This window comes from Paramacrobiotus metropolitanus, unplaced genomic scaffold, assembly GCF_019649055.1.
Source record: "Paramacrobiotus metropolitanus isolate TYO unplaced genomic scaffold, Prichtersi_v1.0 Parri_scaffold0000122, whole genome shotgun sequence".
Lineage (NCBI taxonomy): Eukaryota > Metazoa > Tardigrada > Eutardigrada > Parachela > Macrobiotidae > Paramacrobiotus > Paramacrobiotus metropolitanus.
In genome coordinates, this window is record NW_026570342.1 from 82,082 (window position 1) to 100,007 (window position 17,926).

The 17,926-nt window shown below is 46.9% G+C and overlaps 3 protein-coding genes across 4 annotated transcripts; all 3 read right to left on the reverse strand.

The window, feature by feature from the left end:
* Nucleotides 1–983: 983 nt before the first annotated feature.
* On the reverse strand, nt 984–7,433 carry LOC129598424 (KN motif and ankyrin repeat domain-containing protein 1-like). Its single transcript, XM_055496316.1, has 5 exons — nt 7,356–7,433; nt 6,703–6,787; nt 6,465–6,572; nt 4,617–4,802; nt 984–1,140 (listed from the first exon to the last, which is right to left on the reverse strand). The coding sequence occupies exons 2-5, from the start codon at nt 6,784–6,786 to the stop codon at nt 1,045–1,047; spliced, it is 474 nt and encodes a 157-aa protein (XP_055352291.1). The 5' UTR covers nt 6,787; nt 7,356–7,433; the 3' UTR covers nt 984–1,044.
* Nucleotides 7,434–9,954: 2,521 nt separating this feature from the next.
* LOC129598426 (uncharacterized) lies at nt 9,955–12,136 on the reverse strand. Of its 2 annotated transcripts, none has more exons than XR_008691693.1 (3): nt 11,997–12,136; nt 11,270–11,924; nt 9,955–11,159 (listed from the first exon to the last, which is right to left on the reverse strand). XR_008691693.1 is itself a non-coding variant. In XM_055496319.1 (3 exons), exons 2-3 carry the CDS (start codon nt 11,375–11,377, stop codon nt 10,020–10,022), a joined length of 1,323 nt encoding a protein of 440 aa, XP_055352294.1. In that variant the 5' UTR covers nt 11,378–11,924; nt 11,997–12,136; the 3' UTR covers nt 9,955–10,019. The 2 variants fall into 2 exon arrangements, 1 of the variants encoding a protein (XP_055352294.1); XM_055496319.1 differs by having other exon boundaries at nt 9,955–10,468; nt 10,504–11,924.
* A 2,254-nt stretch (nt 12,137–14,390) lies between these two features.
* On the reverse strand, nt 14,391–16,366 carry LOC129598421 (uncharacterized). Its single transcript, XM_055496314.1, has 6 exons — nt 16,155–16,366; nt 15,790–16,066; nt 15,428–15,664; nt 15,208–15,365; nt 15,056–15,149; nt 14,391–14,979 (listed from the first exon to the last, which is right to left on the reverse strand). The coding sequence occupies exons 1-6, from the start codon at nt 16,319–16,321 to the stop codon at nt 14,713–14,715; spliced, it is 1,200 nt and encodes a 399-aa protein (XP_055352289.1). The 5' UTR covers nt 16,322–16,366; the 3' UTR covers nt 14,391–14,712.
* Between the last annotated feature and the right edge of the window lie 1,560 nt (nt 16,367–17,926).

Here is a 17,926-nt window from a genome sequence, read left to right on the forward strand (position 1 = left end):
CAGTCAGCAACGCAAAAACCGACAAAAGAGGTCAGTTGACATAATTCTATTCACAGCTTGTAATTCATCGGCACAACACGCATTCCACATGTCAGTGCAAGACATATGCTGCAAGATGACATTTTGATAATTATCTGTGTCAGGACAAAATCATCCCCGGCGAAGAGGATCCTCGGGAGTTAAAATCATTAAAAAGCAGTTAATTTAAAAACTATCCTGCCGGCTCGCAAAGCCGATAATCGATAATCAAGACGATCGAAAACATGCCCAAAATAAAACTTCTGCGATATGAAATTTTGGAAATTTCTTATTTGTCAACTTGCAGTAGTCACTGCGCCTTACGCATACTGCTATGCTCGTATCAGTCGTACGTGACGTGAAACTATATAACCAGCTTTCAACAGAACCGTAACCCCTTCGTTATGGGGCAGATTCTGATTCTGGCGGAGTACAAGGTACGGATCAGAGCCTACTGTACAGAGCTCAAGTACCAGTTCTCGCGTGCACTTGTAAAGGTCACATTGTCGTTGTTTATATATCCATCTGGCTGTGGCCGGCCTGGCCACTGGTCATTGACCAGTCGTGTGTACGTGCATGTGGAAGTGATGGAACACTGCGGAGAATACCGTTGCATTTGCGCCCGGTCCGGAATCCTTATTGAGTAAGCGTCCGTAAAGCAAACAGCGTCGACTAACTGTAATTTTCACTATTCTGACATTTATAACAAATACTTGAAATTTGCAGATGTCACGAAACTTCTGGACCCTTTTAGCATCGCCATCAACATATTTCATGGTTCGCGTTGAGATTTTATTATTTTTTGTTGCCCACATTTCGATGCTTGTCGATTGAAACTTGAAAGCAACGGGCTGTACAGCAGTGCGACGATTTTTTCCCTCAAGCTGTAATTTTCAAGGGCATCTTTGTGGCTAATGCAAATTTACAGGCAAACAAATCATGTTACAAACAAACGCTTTGGGAAAACGAAAACATAAAAAGCAGGAGAAAATACTCTGTTTTCCCAAGCAGCCACGCCCACTCGTTTCACATGGTGGACGTGGTGTGGTTCAGTTTCCGCGCGAAGCCGACCCGGCTCGTCTCCGCGGCGTGACCGTTGCCGTTCGTGTTGCGTTTCGGCGCCTTTAAGGGAACCCACAAAACAAAAAATTTTAAATAAACAGTTAAATATAATTCTTCAGTTGATTTATACATTACTTAAATAATCAAATTCTTAATCAAATAAATTAACTAAATTTTTGAATCAAATTGTTAGAATTACAACTGGTGTTAATTGATACTCGTTTCTAAAAATGATCTTTAATCGGCATCTGCCATTACACATAACAATACGCCTGCGCGGGTTTACACTAATAAAAGTTCCGAATTTTAAACATTGAAAAAACATCCAAAATCATTAGCGTCTTTCGTGAATTTAGTACGTGCGTTAAATGTACCCAAAACAGCCGCTGCATTCCCTCTGACTACAGCTAAACTTAAACGTTGTCTCAAAAAGGCTGTAGATCGAGGCTCTCCGGTAATGACACGAATCTTGCGGCCGACGAAACGGATTAGCTCCGAGAAAGCCAATCCAAATGTCCCAAGTGTCTCGACGGCCAGAGCGTAGAAAAGATATCCCAAATCCTCGACGAAGGCGTATTTCCGGCGCTTGTAGTCTTCTGCCATCTGCGCTACACTTCCGGCTTTCAAAGAACTAGCGTGCACGTGAGAGACGGCTAGTGTCCCAGCACGTTGCATCCCACACAACCGCCTTCCCATCGCGTACAGGAATCAAAGTCATACCATCGGGACGTTTGTTTTCTTTATTTGACAGGCCCGACGGTTCGGACTGACAAGGGTAACCCGCAGTCTCCAAGGAGCGTTTAACTTCGTTGTTCAATTCAGTATGACGTGACCATCTCCCCTTGCTGCTTGAACAGGATAGACCGTGATGGCCATTTACTTCCACGAGGCTTCCGCAATTCGCGCAGTGATGCTCTTCTACCACGGGAAGTCCGAATCGAAGGGCGACACCCACTCTGACTTCCTCGTCACGTAGGAGTGTACGCAGACTTGGTGCTGGAAGGGCATTTATCCATGCTCCGGATTCTCGATGAAGGGCAGCAAGGAGCACTGCTTTGTCCGTTTCGTTTGAGGCAGTTGACTTCAGCGACAAAACGACCAGGTCTATAGCTGGACGATCCCAAGTATGCTGAAACATCCTACAGTCTTCGGCTGGAGGTTCACAATTAGTTCCTTCTACCCACTTCTGAACAACTGGATCGATGAGAGCTGCCGTAGTGGACTCGTAGATTTTCGAAACCAACGACACTACCGAATACGCCGATGCCAAAAAGGCAGGAAAAACTAGCGATTTAGTAGTCCGTAGTCCCAATCCACCATCCCTTACTGGCAGCGTCATTTGGCTCCACTGACGATCATTAACCCGCACATTCAGGATTGATTGCATGCCGGTACGTACGCATTCGTCCATGACATCAATAAGGGCCAAATGCTCGTAGCATCTAGCTGTACGAAAACCATACAGTAACTTTGGGATCAGCAGGCAGTTTTTCAGCAGGTACAGACTGATGTGTGCTGGTATTTCTTTTAAACGGCCAAGGAAATCTTTCAGTTGAATTGATTTGCTGCGTAGAAACTTTTCACAAGCTGCTGACGTTAACGGCGCTCCCAGCAACACCAGATCTTCTTCCTTGGTGGCATGCATTGCTGGCCAGACATCGAGCACCGTCTGCACGGCGTGCATGCGATCCGCAGAAAAACGTCCCACACCGTATACTTCACATTTATCTGGATTCAACTCCAGACCCATCTTAAAACCGCGAGTAATGATGAGCCGAATAGCCGCGATCACTTTTTCCGCATGTCCAGCTAGCGTTACATCGTCCAAAAAACCCACAGATACTTCACACGGCAGATCTGAATAGAGTGGAAGTGTTGCCAAGCTGTAGCCAAAAGGACCATTCGGGTCACCTTGTTGCACTCCCGTCTCTGAAGACAGCTGAGATTCACCGCAGGATAGGTAGGACGGATGTCGGTAACACTGCCAAAAATACCGGTAGTAGGCTGGAAATCTAGATTTAACAGCGGCAAGAAGAACATCACGGCGTAGTGTGTTGAAAGCATTACGAAAATCCAGCTTAACAATCACCCGAGCGTCAGTGTGATCGGTCTCTATGTAGCTTCGCACTGCATGCACCGCCGCTTCAGCTCCTCCTCGAACCCCAAAGCCAACTTGCGAAGGGCTGAATAATGCAGCTGCTTCATCCGCACATCGCTTGCTGACAATCTTGGACCACAATCTTCGGAAGGTGTCACCAATAGCTATCGGCCGTACACCGCCGTCCTTTTTCGCTAGTGGGATCAGATTTGCTCCGAACAGAAATGGCCTGATATCCTCGGGCACATCTTTACGTAGCACCATAGTGGATAAATCCGAAAGCCCTGTACAGAGCTCGCTTTGTGTGTCGTCCTTTCGGCCAAGAAGATCTTTAAGGTGCTGTGGCCGGAGGCCAAAAACTCCTCCGGCTGATCCGGGCGGGAAACTAAATACCGCTGCCATGAGTTCCGCTGGCGAAACAGCATGAGTCTGTATTGTCTCCTTAGGTGGCGGGGGGAACAGGCAATCATCTGGTGCAGGAGGATGTTTAGCGCGCAGTGACTCCACTGTACGGGCATCCAACTCTGCGAGCTTGTCCTCCGCAAGTAGTACTCGTATAGCCCCTTTAACGTTACCATCCTGCATCATAGATATTACCTGGGAGCGCAATCGGTCGGGTTTGGGGTTTGCTTTTTTCCCCTGTTCCCGGCGGGGTACCGTTTGGCGCTTTTCCAGGGACAGATCAGCCAAGTTTTTTCTCACAACTGATGCAAGGGACTCTTTCCGTAGGGACTTTGCCGGGGGGAGCGACAGAGCAGATGGTGCGAACAGCAGCAAAGCGGTCCAGCTCGCTGAATTATTGGTGCGCACGCAGTCCCGGACGAGTTCCGACAGTGTTCGAGCGCACTGGTGCCGTACTGCTTTGGGAATTCGTTTGGGGATGTGATAGCGGCCTCCTTCAAGAAAAGAAAGCAGGGGATGCTTCTGGGGACCTCGAGGAGGGGCTGGTGAAGGAAGAGTGGACGAGGAACCCGAGGCCTGCTTCTGGGAACATGCGCGCACGTGTAGCTTCAGGCCAGCGCCCTGTGTAAAAAGTCTTGGGCAATGTGGGCATGGCTGATCACGAACCATTGTCAAAACCGAAAGTAGACCCACCTAATGCGTCATGAGGAAGGCAGGATGCCTCAGAGGATCAGTCTGCCGCGAGCAGCATCCCGTTCCGTGGCACTTTCCCTTTCCGTGGTACGGTGCCACGGTTAGATCACTCCGAAGCCACCCTCACAGTTAACAGGAAAAAAATCGTCTGTTAACGCGTCGGGAAATTTGACGTCAGTTAAAACAAACAAATACAAATATCCCAGTACTCGAGCGTATGCTCATAATTGTTTTAGTAGAACAATTAATAAACACAAACCATTAATACTCGTTTCTTGATAAACTTATAAAAATACATATATAGAAAAGAAAAAATACGTAAAAATATAAGACGGCACTGTACAGTTGGGGAGCGCGGAATCCTGGACACTTCATGTGGTTCGCCGGACGACGATGACGACACGGACGCCGTGGATGGCCGTGAATGCGACAGACTGTCGCCCGGTCCGAGGGTGGTGCGGGCGTAGATCAGCGCCGCGATGTCCTTGTGCTGCGCCTCCAGCGCCACGTACAGGGCACACATCCCATCCTGTACACAAAAAAATTTATTGAAAAATCGTGAATTTCAAAAAGAATTAAAGCCCGAAAATATTCAGTCTAATTACATAATTACGATTACAGATAAAAATTTATAAATTATGCTTTTTAAAAAATTTACAATTCACATCCGAAAATGATTTTAAATCGGCTTTAATAATTTTTACTGTTTAGTTTTACGTTAGTGACACGTTTTTTGCCCGCGCTCAAGCTCTGACTCTGACTCAGACTCTGACCGCTCAAACTCTGACTCTGACTACTCAAAGTCTGACTCTGACTGTCCAAACTCTGACTTTGACTGAATAACCTAAGAATAACTTAAGAAACCTAAGAAACCAAAGAAACCTATTAAGAAACCTAAGAAACCTATTAAGAAACCTAAGAAACCTTCAGAGTCAGAGTCAGACTTTGAGTGGTCAGAATCAGAGTCGGAGTCTAGGCCGTTTTTCTTGAGGTCAGCCATATTAAGCCTTTGTACTACAAACATCTGAATTTCGATACTCAGCTTTGAAAAACAATCGCAACCGCTAGAACTACGCCAAATACTAGCGTCCAATCATCACCGTCCAATCATCACCAGTTTTTTTAAACAAGAAATATATAACCAGCAAACGTGCGGGATTGATAATGCAGATGAATAACGGAATCGCGGCTAACCTTATCGCGGCTAACCTACGTTGCCCGCCACGGATATAACCACTGCTACACTAGCATGGAAATTGTTAGCGGATACGGACGAACTTCCTACTGAGGCGTTCAGGCATGTCCAGAAAGCGTGGGATACACCGGCAATACTACATGCGTTTTCCAGTTTGACTGAATTACGGACTACAAAAGAAGAAGTCGCACACTTGAAGGCGGTGTCAGTGCCTGAATCCGGTGCATGGATTCATGCTTTGCCTGCAGCATGTCTCGGAAACTTATTGGACAACAACGCCTTCCGTATAAGTGTAGCGCTACGTCTGGGAGCACCAATAGTCACTCCCCACGTGTGCGTTTGTGGCGGACAAGTCGATGAATTGGGCCGGCACGGGCTCCGTTGTAAGCGGTCAGCCGGAAGGCTGCCACGGCACGATGGCATCAGCGCGGAATTCACCCGCGGACTGAAGACCGCCGGTTTTCCAGCGAAAATGGAACCAAAAGGTCTCTCAGTGAAAGATCGCAAGAGGCCGGACGTGATTACTCTTATACCCTGGGAGCGCGGTAAACCGCTTGCTATTGACGTGACCTGCGTTGACACACTCGCTGCTTCGTATATCGACCGCACCTTTCTGAACGTTGGAGCCGCTGCCGAGCTGGCGGAACGGGCCAAACTGATCAAACACGCCTGGCTTTTACCAAGATACAACCTCACAGCGGCAGCGATTGAAATTTACGGACCATGGGGGGACGGTACGAAAATGCTCGTTGACAAGGTTGGAAACGGGATAGCAACCGCCACAGGCCAGAAGCGGGCGAAAGAGTTTTTTAAGCAGCGGCTATCTGTTCAAATTCAACGAGGAAATGCTATATGTGTGATGGGTACAATCCCCGATCAGGATAGCATTGAGGAAGTGTTTTTCTTATGAATTTGTGTTGTTTCGAGTACTTAGTTAGTACTTACGAGTGATACTTATTAAAGGTGATCGACGCTAAAAAAAAAAAAACAAAAAACCTTATCAGTGAGATGGGCGTCGGTGTCCGGATGGCCTAACAACAACCGGACGATCTCCAGGTGTCCGTGCTCGCTGGCGCACATCAGCGCCGTCGAGCCGTCGTCGTCCTGATCGCAAAACACAAGTTACACAACCACCATTAATTATCTTCGACTCAGTTGTCCGACATTTTTATTTTGCGTTTCCAACAATATTTTCGAAACAAATCACAGGCGAGGATTATTATAGGAAATTTACCTGGATGTTAACGTCCGCTCCGGCAGCAGCCGCACCGTGTCTAACCGACCATGACTCACCGCCAGCATCAGCGCCTTTGTCCATGCTGACAAACAAAATGAAATAATCACCATAAATTTTCAGAATTTTTTCCAGTATTTTAAGATTTATTTATATTTATTAGTGAATGTTTTTCCATTTTATTTCGTCATGTTTATTATTATTTGCAGTATTTCGTATCAGAATTTTCTTCACTTTTTTGTTTAGTAAATCATTTTTGTAAGTAAAGTACTGATTAGCTGGATTATTTCTACGAATGGCTGCATAAAACACAATCATATTATTTACAATGTATTGTTGGCACTTGTAGTATATGTACTTAAGTACTCGTACAAAGGTTGTACGAGTATCTCGTGAAATGGATAATGGCCTAGGGCTAACGTGCCGTAGCAACGGTATTGTTGTTGTCCGTTATTGTTGCCATGTTTAGAGTTTAGTGGGTTGTTTGCTGCTGTCCCGAGCGGACATAATAAAAGATAATGCCGTTCGTTCAATACATTACACCACTTTATAAGATTAAGAGTTTGCTTTCCAAGCTATTTTTCACCAAGTTTCTCTACAAGCCAGTAAATCAGGAAAAAAATTCATTGAATTTTCAGCCTTGTTTCACTGACCTGGTGCGCTTTGCGGTTGACGTCGCCGAGTTTGAAGAGCGACCAGCTGGTCGGTGTTGGTGGCCAGATGCGCCAGCGAGGCCAGCATGGTGGGCGTGTATCCGGCGCGGTTGACGCTGTCCACGTCGCAGACTTTGGAGTCCAGCAGGACGCTGACCACGTCCAAGTGCTTCTGCAAGATGGCGTAGTGCAGCACCGTGTTGCCCTGTCCACACAAGTCAAAATTTTAACCGGCAGATCAATTCAGGAGCCGAAAATTTCACAGTTTTCAGTTTGTACGATGCAAATCTTAGACTGTCGTAAAAACAAATCATAAAAAGAATATGCAGTATAGCTAAATTCCGCAAATTCTAACTTTGTTTCTAAAGCATGTACGTTAAATTTATCCTACATCCGGCCGACGACTTTATCCTGCCCATGCACTACGAAAATCAACAATCTCTACATTCGCCTAAATCAGCGTAACAGTTAACGAAGCAACAGATGAGGATAAATCTGTAAAGGTTTTTTTCGAAAAGCTTCCTGAATTTAGAAAATATTCATTTTAAAGGGGGCGCAAATTGTACGGAAAATATCGTAGCAGCGTGAGTCTGCGGACGGTACAAGAAGCATTCCTTATGGACTTATAACAGTGTTGACAATAAAATTAATTACTCTACTAATTTTAGTTACTGTTAATATTCGACCGAAATCAACTTACATTGTTGTCGGCCAAATTGACGACTTTGTGCAGCAACGCCTTGGACATTCCCCCGAAGGCGTCGAGGTAGTCGTTGACTAGTTGCGCGTTGCGTTCTTCTGGCCCGCCACGCGGAACCACTCCTCCTCGATCATGCGGATACAACGGTCCTGTTCAATACAAGTTCCAATGGAAAATCAGAAAATATAAAAATCAAACGGAATTTACGATTTTACTGGTGCGCTTTCGTAATGATCCATTCACGCTGGATTCGCTGCTGCGCGAATTCGAGCGGCCTTCGCGCTGCAGGTAGTCGTTGAGGACTTTGCAGGCGGCCATCACTTCCTTGCTGATCACACCGCTAAAAAGCATAAAAAAATGTTACATAATGTAGACATGAAATTTCTGATTAATGCGCTAGTTAAATGAAATTCCGGCGTCTACAAGCTTCTAAATACGATCTGGATCATCAGGTCACTAGAAAGTAGAAACCAAAGTTAAGCAGCAACTGAGCGGTACGTTTTAAATGCAAGTTACATAATAGGAAAAAGCCGAAATACTCTACAAAAAATGTACAAAGCAACAACAAAAATTGTATGCAAATTTTTTGCCCTGAAAATGAAACTTGTAGAGGAAAACGATCCTGAAATTTTTGCACACTTGAACTTCAAGGTTTTTTTGCATAAAGTTTTTCAAAAAATCATAAGCAAATAATTTTTACACTGTTCATATCTTAAATTATTAATTCTTTACAAAGTAAATGAGAAACAAGTATTTTCCAGAATATTTTGAAAATAGAGTTTAGATAACCAAACCAATCGCAGTGCGAATAATGCAGTTAGCCACTTCGTGAAATTAAAGCCGGGAAAACTCTCCCGCCACTTACACCGCTTCGTAGTCATCGAAGTGAAAATCTTGGTCACACTGGGCTTCTCCTCCACGCCGCACTTGTTGGACAGATATCCGTGTCGCAGATCATAGCTGCCCTCGTCCTCACTCGGCTCCTCCGAGTGTGTTGACACTCCCGGCGACAACGGATCATCTTCACTCAAAGGCCGCACTGCTTCGACACTCGGTGTCAATTTCTCATTGCTCTCATCGTCCTCTCCGTTTTCCGCGATGGATTCCGTGACCTCGGCCTTATCCGCTGATTTCTCCCCATTTTCATTATCAATCGGTTCTTCGGCTGTTTCCTGGGGAATCTCGGGCTCCTCGATTAACAAGGGATTTTCGTATGCGTTTGCCGGTATTGGTTTCTTTTGCCGGGAATTTCGGCGTTTTTTATGGGAAATTCGTTTGGGCGATTTTTTTTGGGGTGCGGAAAATTGTGCGGGTGGGTGATTGGCAGGGGATCGGTGTTGGTGGCGGTTTCGGTGGTTTCACCCGGTAGTGTCCAGGTTTCGATGGAAATCGTCGCCGGTGAATCAGTGCCGATGCCGAAATCGACCAACTGCGGTGATTCGATCGACAACTGCTCCACTTCCTCCGATTCACATTTACCGTAATCAGCGAGGGATGAATCTTCAGAAATATCACCTGTAAAACGATCGGTTGTGAAAGCGCCAAAAAAACCAAATCGGAACCGTGTGATAGAACCGAAGAGTCCGGTTTGTGAACAAACTGGAATAATTATTCATATAGAATAATGAACAAAATTATGATTGCAAAAAATTAAATGCAGTCAACCCTGTGGCAATGCAGATTCCGCAATAAAATTTAAAAATTGGTCTCTAGAAAATTTAATCAATTTATTGTGTATTAAACTGGTTTAGGTCAACGAGGTCAACGAGAATATTACCAAAAGCCGTCAGAGCAAGCTGATTGCCACTGCCCTACGTCATTATCGATTTTACTGTACAGTGCACAGTCTGCGCTTGGCCAGTTTGTCACCTGCACGAGTCTAATGATTGTACCGTGTAATTTCTTTATTTCAATAATAACAAAATCACAGCCGAGCTGAGAAGAAAAACAACATCGGGCACTAATCATTCCCGATCAGCCAATCTAAAAGCTAAAAAAACGTCCTCGTTGTCTCGCATCTCATTAAATGTTCCGAGGACAGACACCGCACTTCCGCGTTGTATCTCGGTGCTGATTCTCTGACGCAAAAACTCTCCCGACCGAGGGTTACCACTACATTCGCAAATCTTTCTTGACAGATCTTTGAAAAATTTCTTGGTTAGCGGTCCAAAGGTTCCCGTAGTTTCAAAAGCCAGAGGTTGTACTACGTATCGATCCGCGAGTCCATCGTACTTCCGTAACTTCTGATTCTCTCTCACTTCCGCTGCGCTTCCAGGAACACGTGATGTATGGCCTATGTAGGTCTGGGCGAAGGTATCGGCAACAGTGACATCCCATACCAACGGCTTCCCATTGCGCCAGGGAAAAGCCGTAACTCCGTCTGGCCGCTTCCCATCTCCTCTATCCAGTCCCGGTGGCTCAAGCGACGACGGCACTCTCGCTGAATTCAGGGCTCTTTTGTTGCGGCGTTCAACACGGCATGAGTACCGTGTCTTCCTTTTGCCAGCTTACACACCAGGCCGTGGTGACCGAGACTGTCCACTGTGGATCCGCAGCGACATACGTGCGGTTGGCATACCGGTGCACCCAATCGTCGAGCCACTGCTATGCGTAAATGGGCGTCCTCCAACAAGTTGCCAAAAATTGAAACGGGTAATGCAGCTAACCAAGCGCGGGATTCCGATGAGGATGCAGCCAACAAACGTGCGCGGGTAATTACGTCGGCGTTCTCCAACATGCGGGTCGCTGTCCTGGTGTGCTGCACTGCTGTCCAAGCTGACTGGAAACGGCGGTTTTCGGTCCTGGGGGCGTCTGCCGTGTAGCAACTTGTCCATGCTTCTGTGAGGCGAGTACATTTCTCTTGGACAGAGTTACTGCGGACGATACTGTGCACTACGTCGGCTACTCCGTGCAGCGATGAGGCATAAGCAGCGAGCGCCACATCTGCTGCTTTTACCAATCCCAATCCGCCAAACCTCGTGGGTAGCGCAGCTTGCTCCCATACTGTATTGGTCATTGATACATTTGTCAGCTGTTCCGCCTTGCTCCGTATCGTTTCATCAAACTTCTGTAGCGCATCCGGGTATTGCCAACATTCTGCTGTCCTAAGAAGGTATAACAACTTCGGCAGCGACAAGCAATTTTTTAAAAGAAATATGGCTTGATGAGTAGGCAATATACCGAGCTGGTCGGCAAGCACTTGTGTTTGACCGACCTTTTTCATCAACGCGCCCTCAACCGCTTCGGCTAAGAGAGGAGATCCCAACAACTCCAGCTTATCCGCCGTGACTACGCGCATATCCGGTGCCACTTCCATGAACATCCGGACCACTTCTGCGCGTTCGCTGGCACTTCCCCATCTACGTACAGCTCACATTTTCTCGTGTTTAGTTCCAGGCCTATTTCAGCGGCCGCTCCGCGGAGTTCCAAAAAGGCATCACGGACTGTTGGCGGACTACCTGCACTGACACCGTCGTCTAGGTACCAAAGATTAATGAGCGTTTTTAACAGTGAACAAGGCGCCAAAGTTAGTAAACCATATAACATAGGAGCACTGGGATCGCCCTGCTGCACACCGCTGTCCGACAAAATGGTGATTCCAGTGCTGGGGGAAACGCAGAACAGCGTTGTAGCTTCTCCATAGGCCGAATAAAAGAAGTTGTAATATTCGGGTATGCGTTCCTTCACTACATTCAAAATCTTGTCCCGTCTGACGGTGTTGAAGGCGTTAGAAAAGTCAAACTTTAGAAAGGCACGTGCTTCTGTCGATGTGGTCTGTAAAAACTCTCTCGCACAGTGCACCACTGTTTCGGCTCCCCTCTTCGTACCAAAACCAAACTGTACGGGACGAAAATAATCTCCCATATCTTCTGACAAACGGAAACACACAATCTTAGCAATTAAACGGCGGAGTGTACAGCCAGAGGCTATGGGGCGAATACCTCCATCAGGCTTTATAAACGGGAAGAGATTCGCTCCGAAAAACACGTCTCTGGCTTCTTCAGGGATTTCGCGTTGCAGTAAATGGTTCGCAAATTTCACCAGTGCATCCAGCAGCTTTCGACGGGTCTCTCCTTGCGCGGATAGCAAATCTTTGAGGTGATCAGCGCGGAGACCATCCGGTCCTGGGGAGGTACCTACATCAAACGACTCAAGGGCAGCTAACAGTTCTCGGTGTGTTACATCAGCAGCGACCGCATCCACATTACCCACCGGTGCATCCAGGGCCGACCTGGATGTTTTTCCTTTAACAGCGCAATGACTTCATCGGTTAACGGCGCGATGGTCTCGTGTGATACCAAGGCGTTCAAAGCACGTCCAATGGCACCACACTCCAGATGCGCATTAACCCGTTTGGCTTTAGCTGCTGCTGTGGATTTGCCTTTTTGTTGTTTCTTTTTCGAAGGCTTGCTGTCATATCGTTTGCCAATGAGGTTGTTCTTCACAGAAGTAGCTAGCGATGGGCCTTTACCAGATTTCGTGGGGGGAGCTGTCAAGATGGTGGGTGCGAAAAGGATTAATGCACTCCAGGCTTGCAGATCATTGTTGTCGCAGCAGGCCGATAATAGCTCAGCGAAAGCATCCGCGCACGCGTCTCTGGCTCCCACAGGAACACGTGGAAGGACTGGGTTGGACTGGCGGACGCGAGATAAAGTGGCTTTCAGGCTCTCAGGGCTGGGAACCACTGGACTCGGAGGAACGACGATCGTCTGCTGACTGCGCAGGTTCTTCGCTTGAGATTCCCTGCATTTTCCACTGTCTCGGTGTTGCGCGATTCCATGAGCAGTGGAACACACTTTTCCACATAAATCGCAGGGAAAATCGGACTTTTTAGAGGACATTCACATTATGAAATTATAAATCATTATGAAATTTTAAATAAATGAAACGGGCGTTGTAACCTCGCTAATTATAATCGCTAATTGTACCGTTAAATCGCTAACTGCAGTATACTGTATTTTTGCTGCCGTTACGTAAGTAAATGAAGTTAATAGAAAACATACCAGACAAGCAAAATTAATACCAGTACAGACAGCCGCGGTGTGTCTAAAAAACAGAAGACTACAACAAATTTCAATGCAAATTACGCTCTATAAGATACTGGACATGGTGATTCCTTCAAGGGATTTGGATGCATATCCACTGCTCTACGATAATCTCGTGCCTTTCTGTTTTAACCCCCCATCATGCATTTTCAGCATACTAGTTATAGGTATGTATATAATTGTACATTGCCTGATTGCATGTGCTCGGCACTTTTTTTATAAAATTATAATAATAAATTAAAATAAATTAGTGAATTAAAAATTAAATATGTGAGTAAAACCAAATTAAGAAAATGCAATTATAAAATAAACATACTAAAAATAAAACTTGGCAAAACTGTTTCCTTGTTTACATTCAAACAAAGAATTAGCACCGTATACTCCATAGCAGTGACGTCTTAAGCCTGCAATACATGCTTACCAGTTACCACTCAGCACGCCGATATCCGTGCAACGCCGCTGCACATTCCCCACTTCCTCCGTCTCGGTGGCCTTCTCCAGCGCATCCCGGCGACTGATCCCTTCTAGCACCGCCCGCACCCGGGCCACAGCCAGCGGGGACATCTCCCGCACCGCCACTTGCTTCAGCACATCCAACAACTCCCCTTTCTCCCGTCGGCGGCTGACCAACCACTCCGGAAGCGCCGGGCGTTGGATGTTCTCACTGGTCTGCGTTCCCACGGTCATCTCCGCTCTTTTCCTCTTCAGCGCCTCCAGTTCCGCCTGGAGAACTGGCACCAGATCCGCTTGGGCCTGGAGTCGCTGCATCTCGCGTAATCCCGCGTGGAGCGTCTCCCGGACACTCTCCAGGGCCTCCGCCGGGACCATGGTGCCGCCGCGCGACGGGGTGGTGCTCCGCTCTTTGATATCGGGGAGGGAGGCGCAGGATTCGCGCGGGAAGGAGGTCACGCGGGAGCGCGGCGTGTGTGCAACTGGAACGGTGAAGCGGGATTCGCGCTCCACCGATTGGTACATGATCTCCACCTCCGAGGACTTTTTCCGTCTCGGAGGTCATAGTTGACGTAACAATCGCATCGGAGGTGGTCTCACCAGAAACGCCGACCATCGAGGTGGTTTTCAAAGTTTCGGAGGTGGTTTTTGTGGCGACAGACACGTCGGAGGTGTGTCTACGGGATGCACCGACCTCAGAGGTGGGTTTTTGGAGTTTTGGAAACTTCAGTGCCTCCGCAATGTGAACGTCCGGCTCTTCCAGCACCGATTAAAGAATCTGTTCATTCCGATCGGGAAGATTTAGATGCAGCCCCTCGTCAAAAAGTTTGTTCTAAACTGTATCAACATACCTCAAATGTTAAGCCAATTATCATAAAATGTGCCGACGGCATGATTTTGGCAGCAGATCAGCATAGTAATTTATATCAACACAGAATCTGTATCTAAGTTATCCAATGAATCAAAATCCATATAACTTGTCAATCCGTTGCTTTCCAAAGCAACAAGTCACAACAAAAGCGCCCGTCAAAACAATTCTCTTTACAAACGAAATAACGCGTTCGCGGTGAAGTAACAGAAGAACAAGTATCTGTCGGTCAACCGACAATTGTAGTAATTTCCAAGTTAAAAAAGAAACAAATCCGCACGGCGCCCGGAGACTTCACAAAGGCCACGACAGCACCCACGAAGCTCGGCCATTTCGAACAGCCAGATCCAACTTAACCCGTACGGTCTCTTTTCTATCCGGAAAGGGCGGCGGGGCGTGGGTTTTGAGCGTAGGAGGGAAGGGTTTGTGCCGGTTACATTCCCCGCGCTTTCCTGTCAACAAAGGGAAGGTCCGTAGCGGACAGCTAACTCCGTGCGGAATTTTTGGAGCATAGCGACCATGTAAAGGAGCCCAGCACCGACAAACATCCCACTTCGATTCCTAGAAAATGAAAACTGCAGGTTGACCGGCACATGTGCACCAAAAAGCCGATATTAACGGGGAACCTTACACTCACTATGTGCACTGTTCGCACATGTCGCTGCATTTCCTTCCACTCGATGTCTACCCCACACAGCGCACACGTAACTTCGTACCGTTCGCCCCCGTCCCTAAAACAAAAAGCGGAATGTTGAAATAAATTCTTTTAATTATCAAATTTCTAATTACATTTTATAAACGTGGAGTTCTTCATTTCGAATTGCGCCATAGACTCGGCACTTTGCGCATTTGGGCTTGCAGGGTCCATGGACTGCATGCGGTTTGGTATATGGGATCTCTTTGCGGATGCAGGATAAACCAAAACGCTCGAATAACGTTCGCACATACTACAAGAAGAAAGTAAAATGAGGTAACGATATGTTTATGGATGTCGACATCCAAATATTACTTCGTCTTTCCCTTTAATAGCGGACGGTTTAATCCACTGGAGTACAAATTCCGTGGTATCCTTACTGTCCAGCAGACCGGATGGGCGGAAAAGCGAATCAGCCAGCGCCGTACTCTTGACGGCGGCCACAGGAGTATCCAGCTTCTCCATCAGTTTGGCGACGTTGCCGTAATCAAATACGGTCGCTTCGTTGGCGTGCAACATGCGATAGTACTGGCTTCCGCTGGCCTCCAAAAAGTCATTATCCGATCTTCAAAAAAAGGTATAAATAGAGACGATCTGAACGTGTTATTCAAACCAGAATTTAAAAGCACTTACCTGTACAAATTGTAATCCAGTGACGCCAGATCAAAAGTCCACAGCCACCGCAATTCTACACCAGTCAGCATGATGTAGCCGAGTTGGGTGGCACGGGCATCTAGGCCAGGAAAGATTATTTCAGCGACGTTCCGGCAAAATTCCATTTGTGCCCGAGGAGAAGCCTTTACGGTGGTTGGCAGAGAGGCCTGAGCAGTCGCATCTTCACATGGCGGTCGACCGCCAACAGCGATGGCGGCCTGGATACTGTCCACTGTTTTGCCGCTGTCATCAGCTGCTCCTTTTATCCATCCGAGATTGCGTAGCTGCTTCCAGTTCGGGCTGCGCGTAAAAAATAAAACAATCGTACACGCCAGAATCAAGAAAATGAGAAGTATATTACGAACTTAAATTAATAAAACTGACGCACCTGCGACAGCTAGGACACAGATGTTGAAATAACGGCTCTCCCGCTTTCTTGTCCTTGTTTTTTTTTATTTCATCCTGCACTAGCGTCGCAAAGCATTCCGTGCACATAATGTTTCCACAACAGGGAGTTATGTTGTAGTCATCTCCGTCTGGCGTCTGATGTACCATACATTTAAACGAGTCGCGGGCACGCTGTAAGACATAAACACCAGATAAAAAGCACGTTTAAGCATTTTATACTGAAATAAATTTAGATCAGAGAACTCAGATCTGCAAAAGGCCGATCGACAGTTTATCCTAAGAGTGCGAGAAATCACAAATTGTATTTAGTTTATTTACATGTACAAAGCTTTTAAAGTAATTTTTTAACACCTGCTGTATGTGACGGACATTGAAGTGACGGTAGATGTCAAGATATGTGTACTTGCGGTAAGCGTCAGAAACATAGCTGGCCGGGGGCTGCGGCTCCAGTCCCGGGCGCGGGATGGCGGTTGAATTGAGAGAAGCCTCAAAATAGGCATCCAGTGGAACAAGTGGCTGCTCCATAATATTTTGAAAATGGTAGAAATTGGAGATGCGTGTCAAGCAGACGAGTGTATAGTGATGAGTGACAACGGGCGCAGGCAACGGCTGTTGTAAAAAAAAGTATATATAATATTTTTTATTCAGTCATTTCTCTCCGAATATATGTTTAGTCATGCGACGTACCAAAATAAGTGACAAAGCAAGGTGGCTGTTTTGAGGGGACTGGGAGCCGGTTGACACGTTGGCTGCCAGGGAAATTATGTCGTCGTCGTTGTTGTTAAAGGTAGGTGTGGTTGGAGGGGCTGCTGGCGGAGTGTTTTCGCGGCAGTCATCTTCTTGGTGGGCACGGTTCGTGGAGTAAAGCACTGTTACTTCATATTCGCGGGTGGCTGCGGTTGCGGGGCCACCGTCGTCGTCGTGGTCGTTTTCATGATAATGCGTGAGCCTGGCAGAATTTGTAGTACTATTGTAAGGGGGAGGCGGTGTTGCTGCTGGTGGTGGTGCTGGTGGTGGTGGTGGTGGTGGTGGTGTGGAGGAGGATAACTGGCAACCATCAGTGTTTAGCCGTTGATCCCTGTCTTGAAGGGGAGCGGCTGACAGAGATCGCTGGCTGGCTAGACGGAGTGATCTTCGCGGCATTTTCTAAAAATATGTGCTGGTGAGATAGTGGTGGTGATTCTGGGGAAAGGATAGAGGCTGAAGGCGGCTTACTACGGCCGCCGCAGGCAATATTCGGAGGGCACTTCAAGATTTCCAAGATTCTCTTATAGTACCGCTGCAAGATGGTCCAGAGAAGCTGACGAGCAGCGTCGGACTTGGCTGAAAAGGTAGTTAGTCCAGAACCAATTACATAAATGTCTTCGTTGGCCACTGCTGCCTGGCAGTTCCAGCGACTTGCTTCCGCAGAAGGAACGCGGCGATACTCAACGTCAAAATTTAAAACTGTTGCGATATTGTCCAACAGATGGGTGAGGCGTATACGGTCGTAATAATTGGATTCCTGTGTCGTCCTGGGCTCTACTGGCTTCTCCAATACGGTCAACAAACACGAATAGTAATTACGGATTATTACCGCCAATAATTTTTTAGCCCCGTCTTGTTTAGCCGTTGCGAACGATTTTCCCACACCAACCGCAAAGATTTTTTCAGATATCACTGCCGCCTGGCATTTGCAGATGACTTCCTCGTTTCTCTTTCTAGGCAGACTTTTAAAATCTAGATCAAAGGACAAAAGTTTGCCAATAGTTC

Coding starts and splice junctions, on each gene's coding strand:
- LOC129598421 (XM_055496314.1), bottom strand. CDS start 16,321: ATGGTACATCAGACGCCAGACGGAGATGACTACAACATAACTCCCTGT. Junction 15,665..15,789: donor CTGGTGTAGAATTGCGGTGG/CTGTGGACTTTT, acceptor TCGGATAATGAC/TTTTTGGAGGCCAGCGGAAG. Junction 15,150..15,207: donor GAACTCCACGTTTATAAAAT/GTAATTAGAAAT, acceptor TTTTTGTTTTAG/GGACGGGGGCGAACGGTACG.
- LOC129598426 (XM_055496319.1), bottom strand. CDS start 11,377: ATGTTCATGGAAGTGGCACCGGATATGCGCGTAGTCACGGCGGATAAG. Junction 10,469..10,503: donor CGCCGCAACAAAAGAGCCCT/GAATTCAGCGAG, acceptor CGCTTGAGCCAC/CGGGACTGGATAGAGGAGAT.
- LOC129598424 (XM_055496316.1), bottom strand. CDS start 6,786: ATGGACAAAGGCGCTGATGCTGGCGGTGAGTCATGGTCGGTTAGACAC. Junction 6,573..6,702: donor GAGCGGACGTTAACATCCAG/GTAAATTTCCTA, acceptor TTTTGCGATCAG/GACGACGACGGCTCGACGGC. Junction 4,803..6,464: donor ACGCCCATCTCACTGATAAG/GTTTTTTGTTTT, acceptor TTTTGTGTACAG/GATGGGATGTGTGCCCTGTA.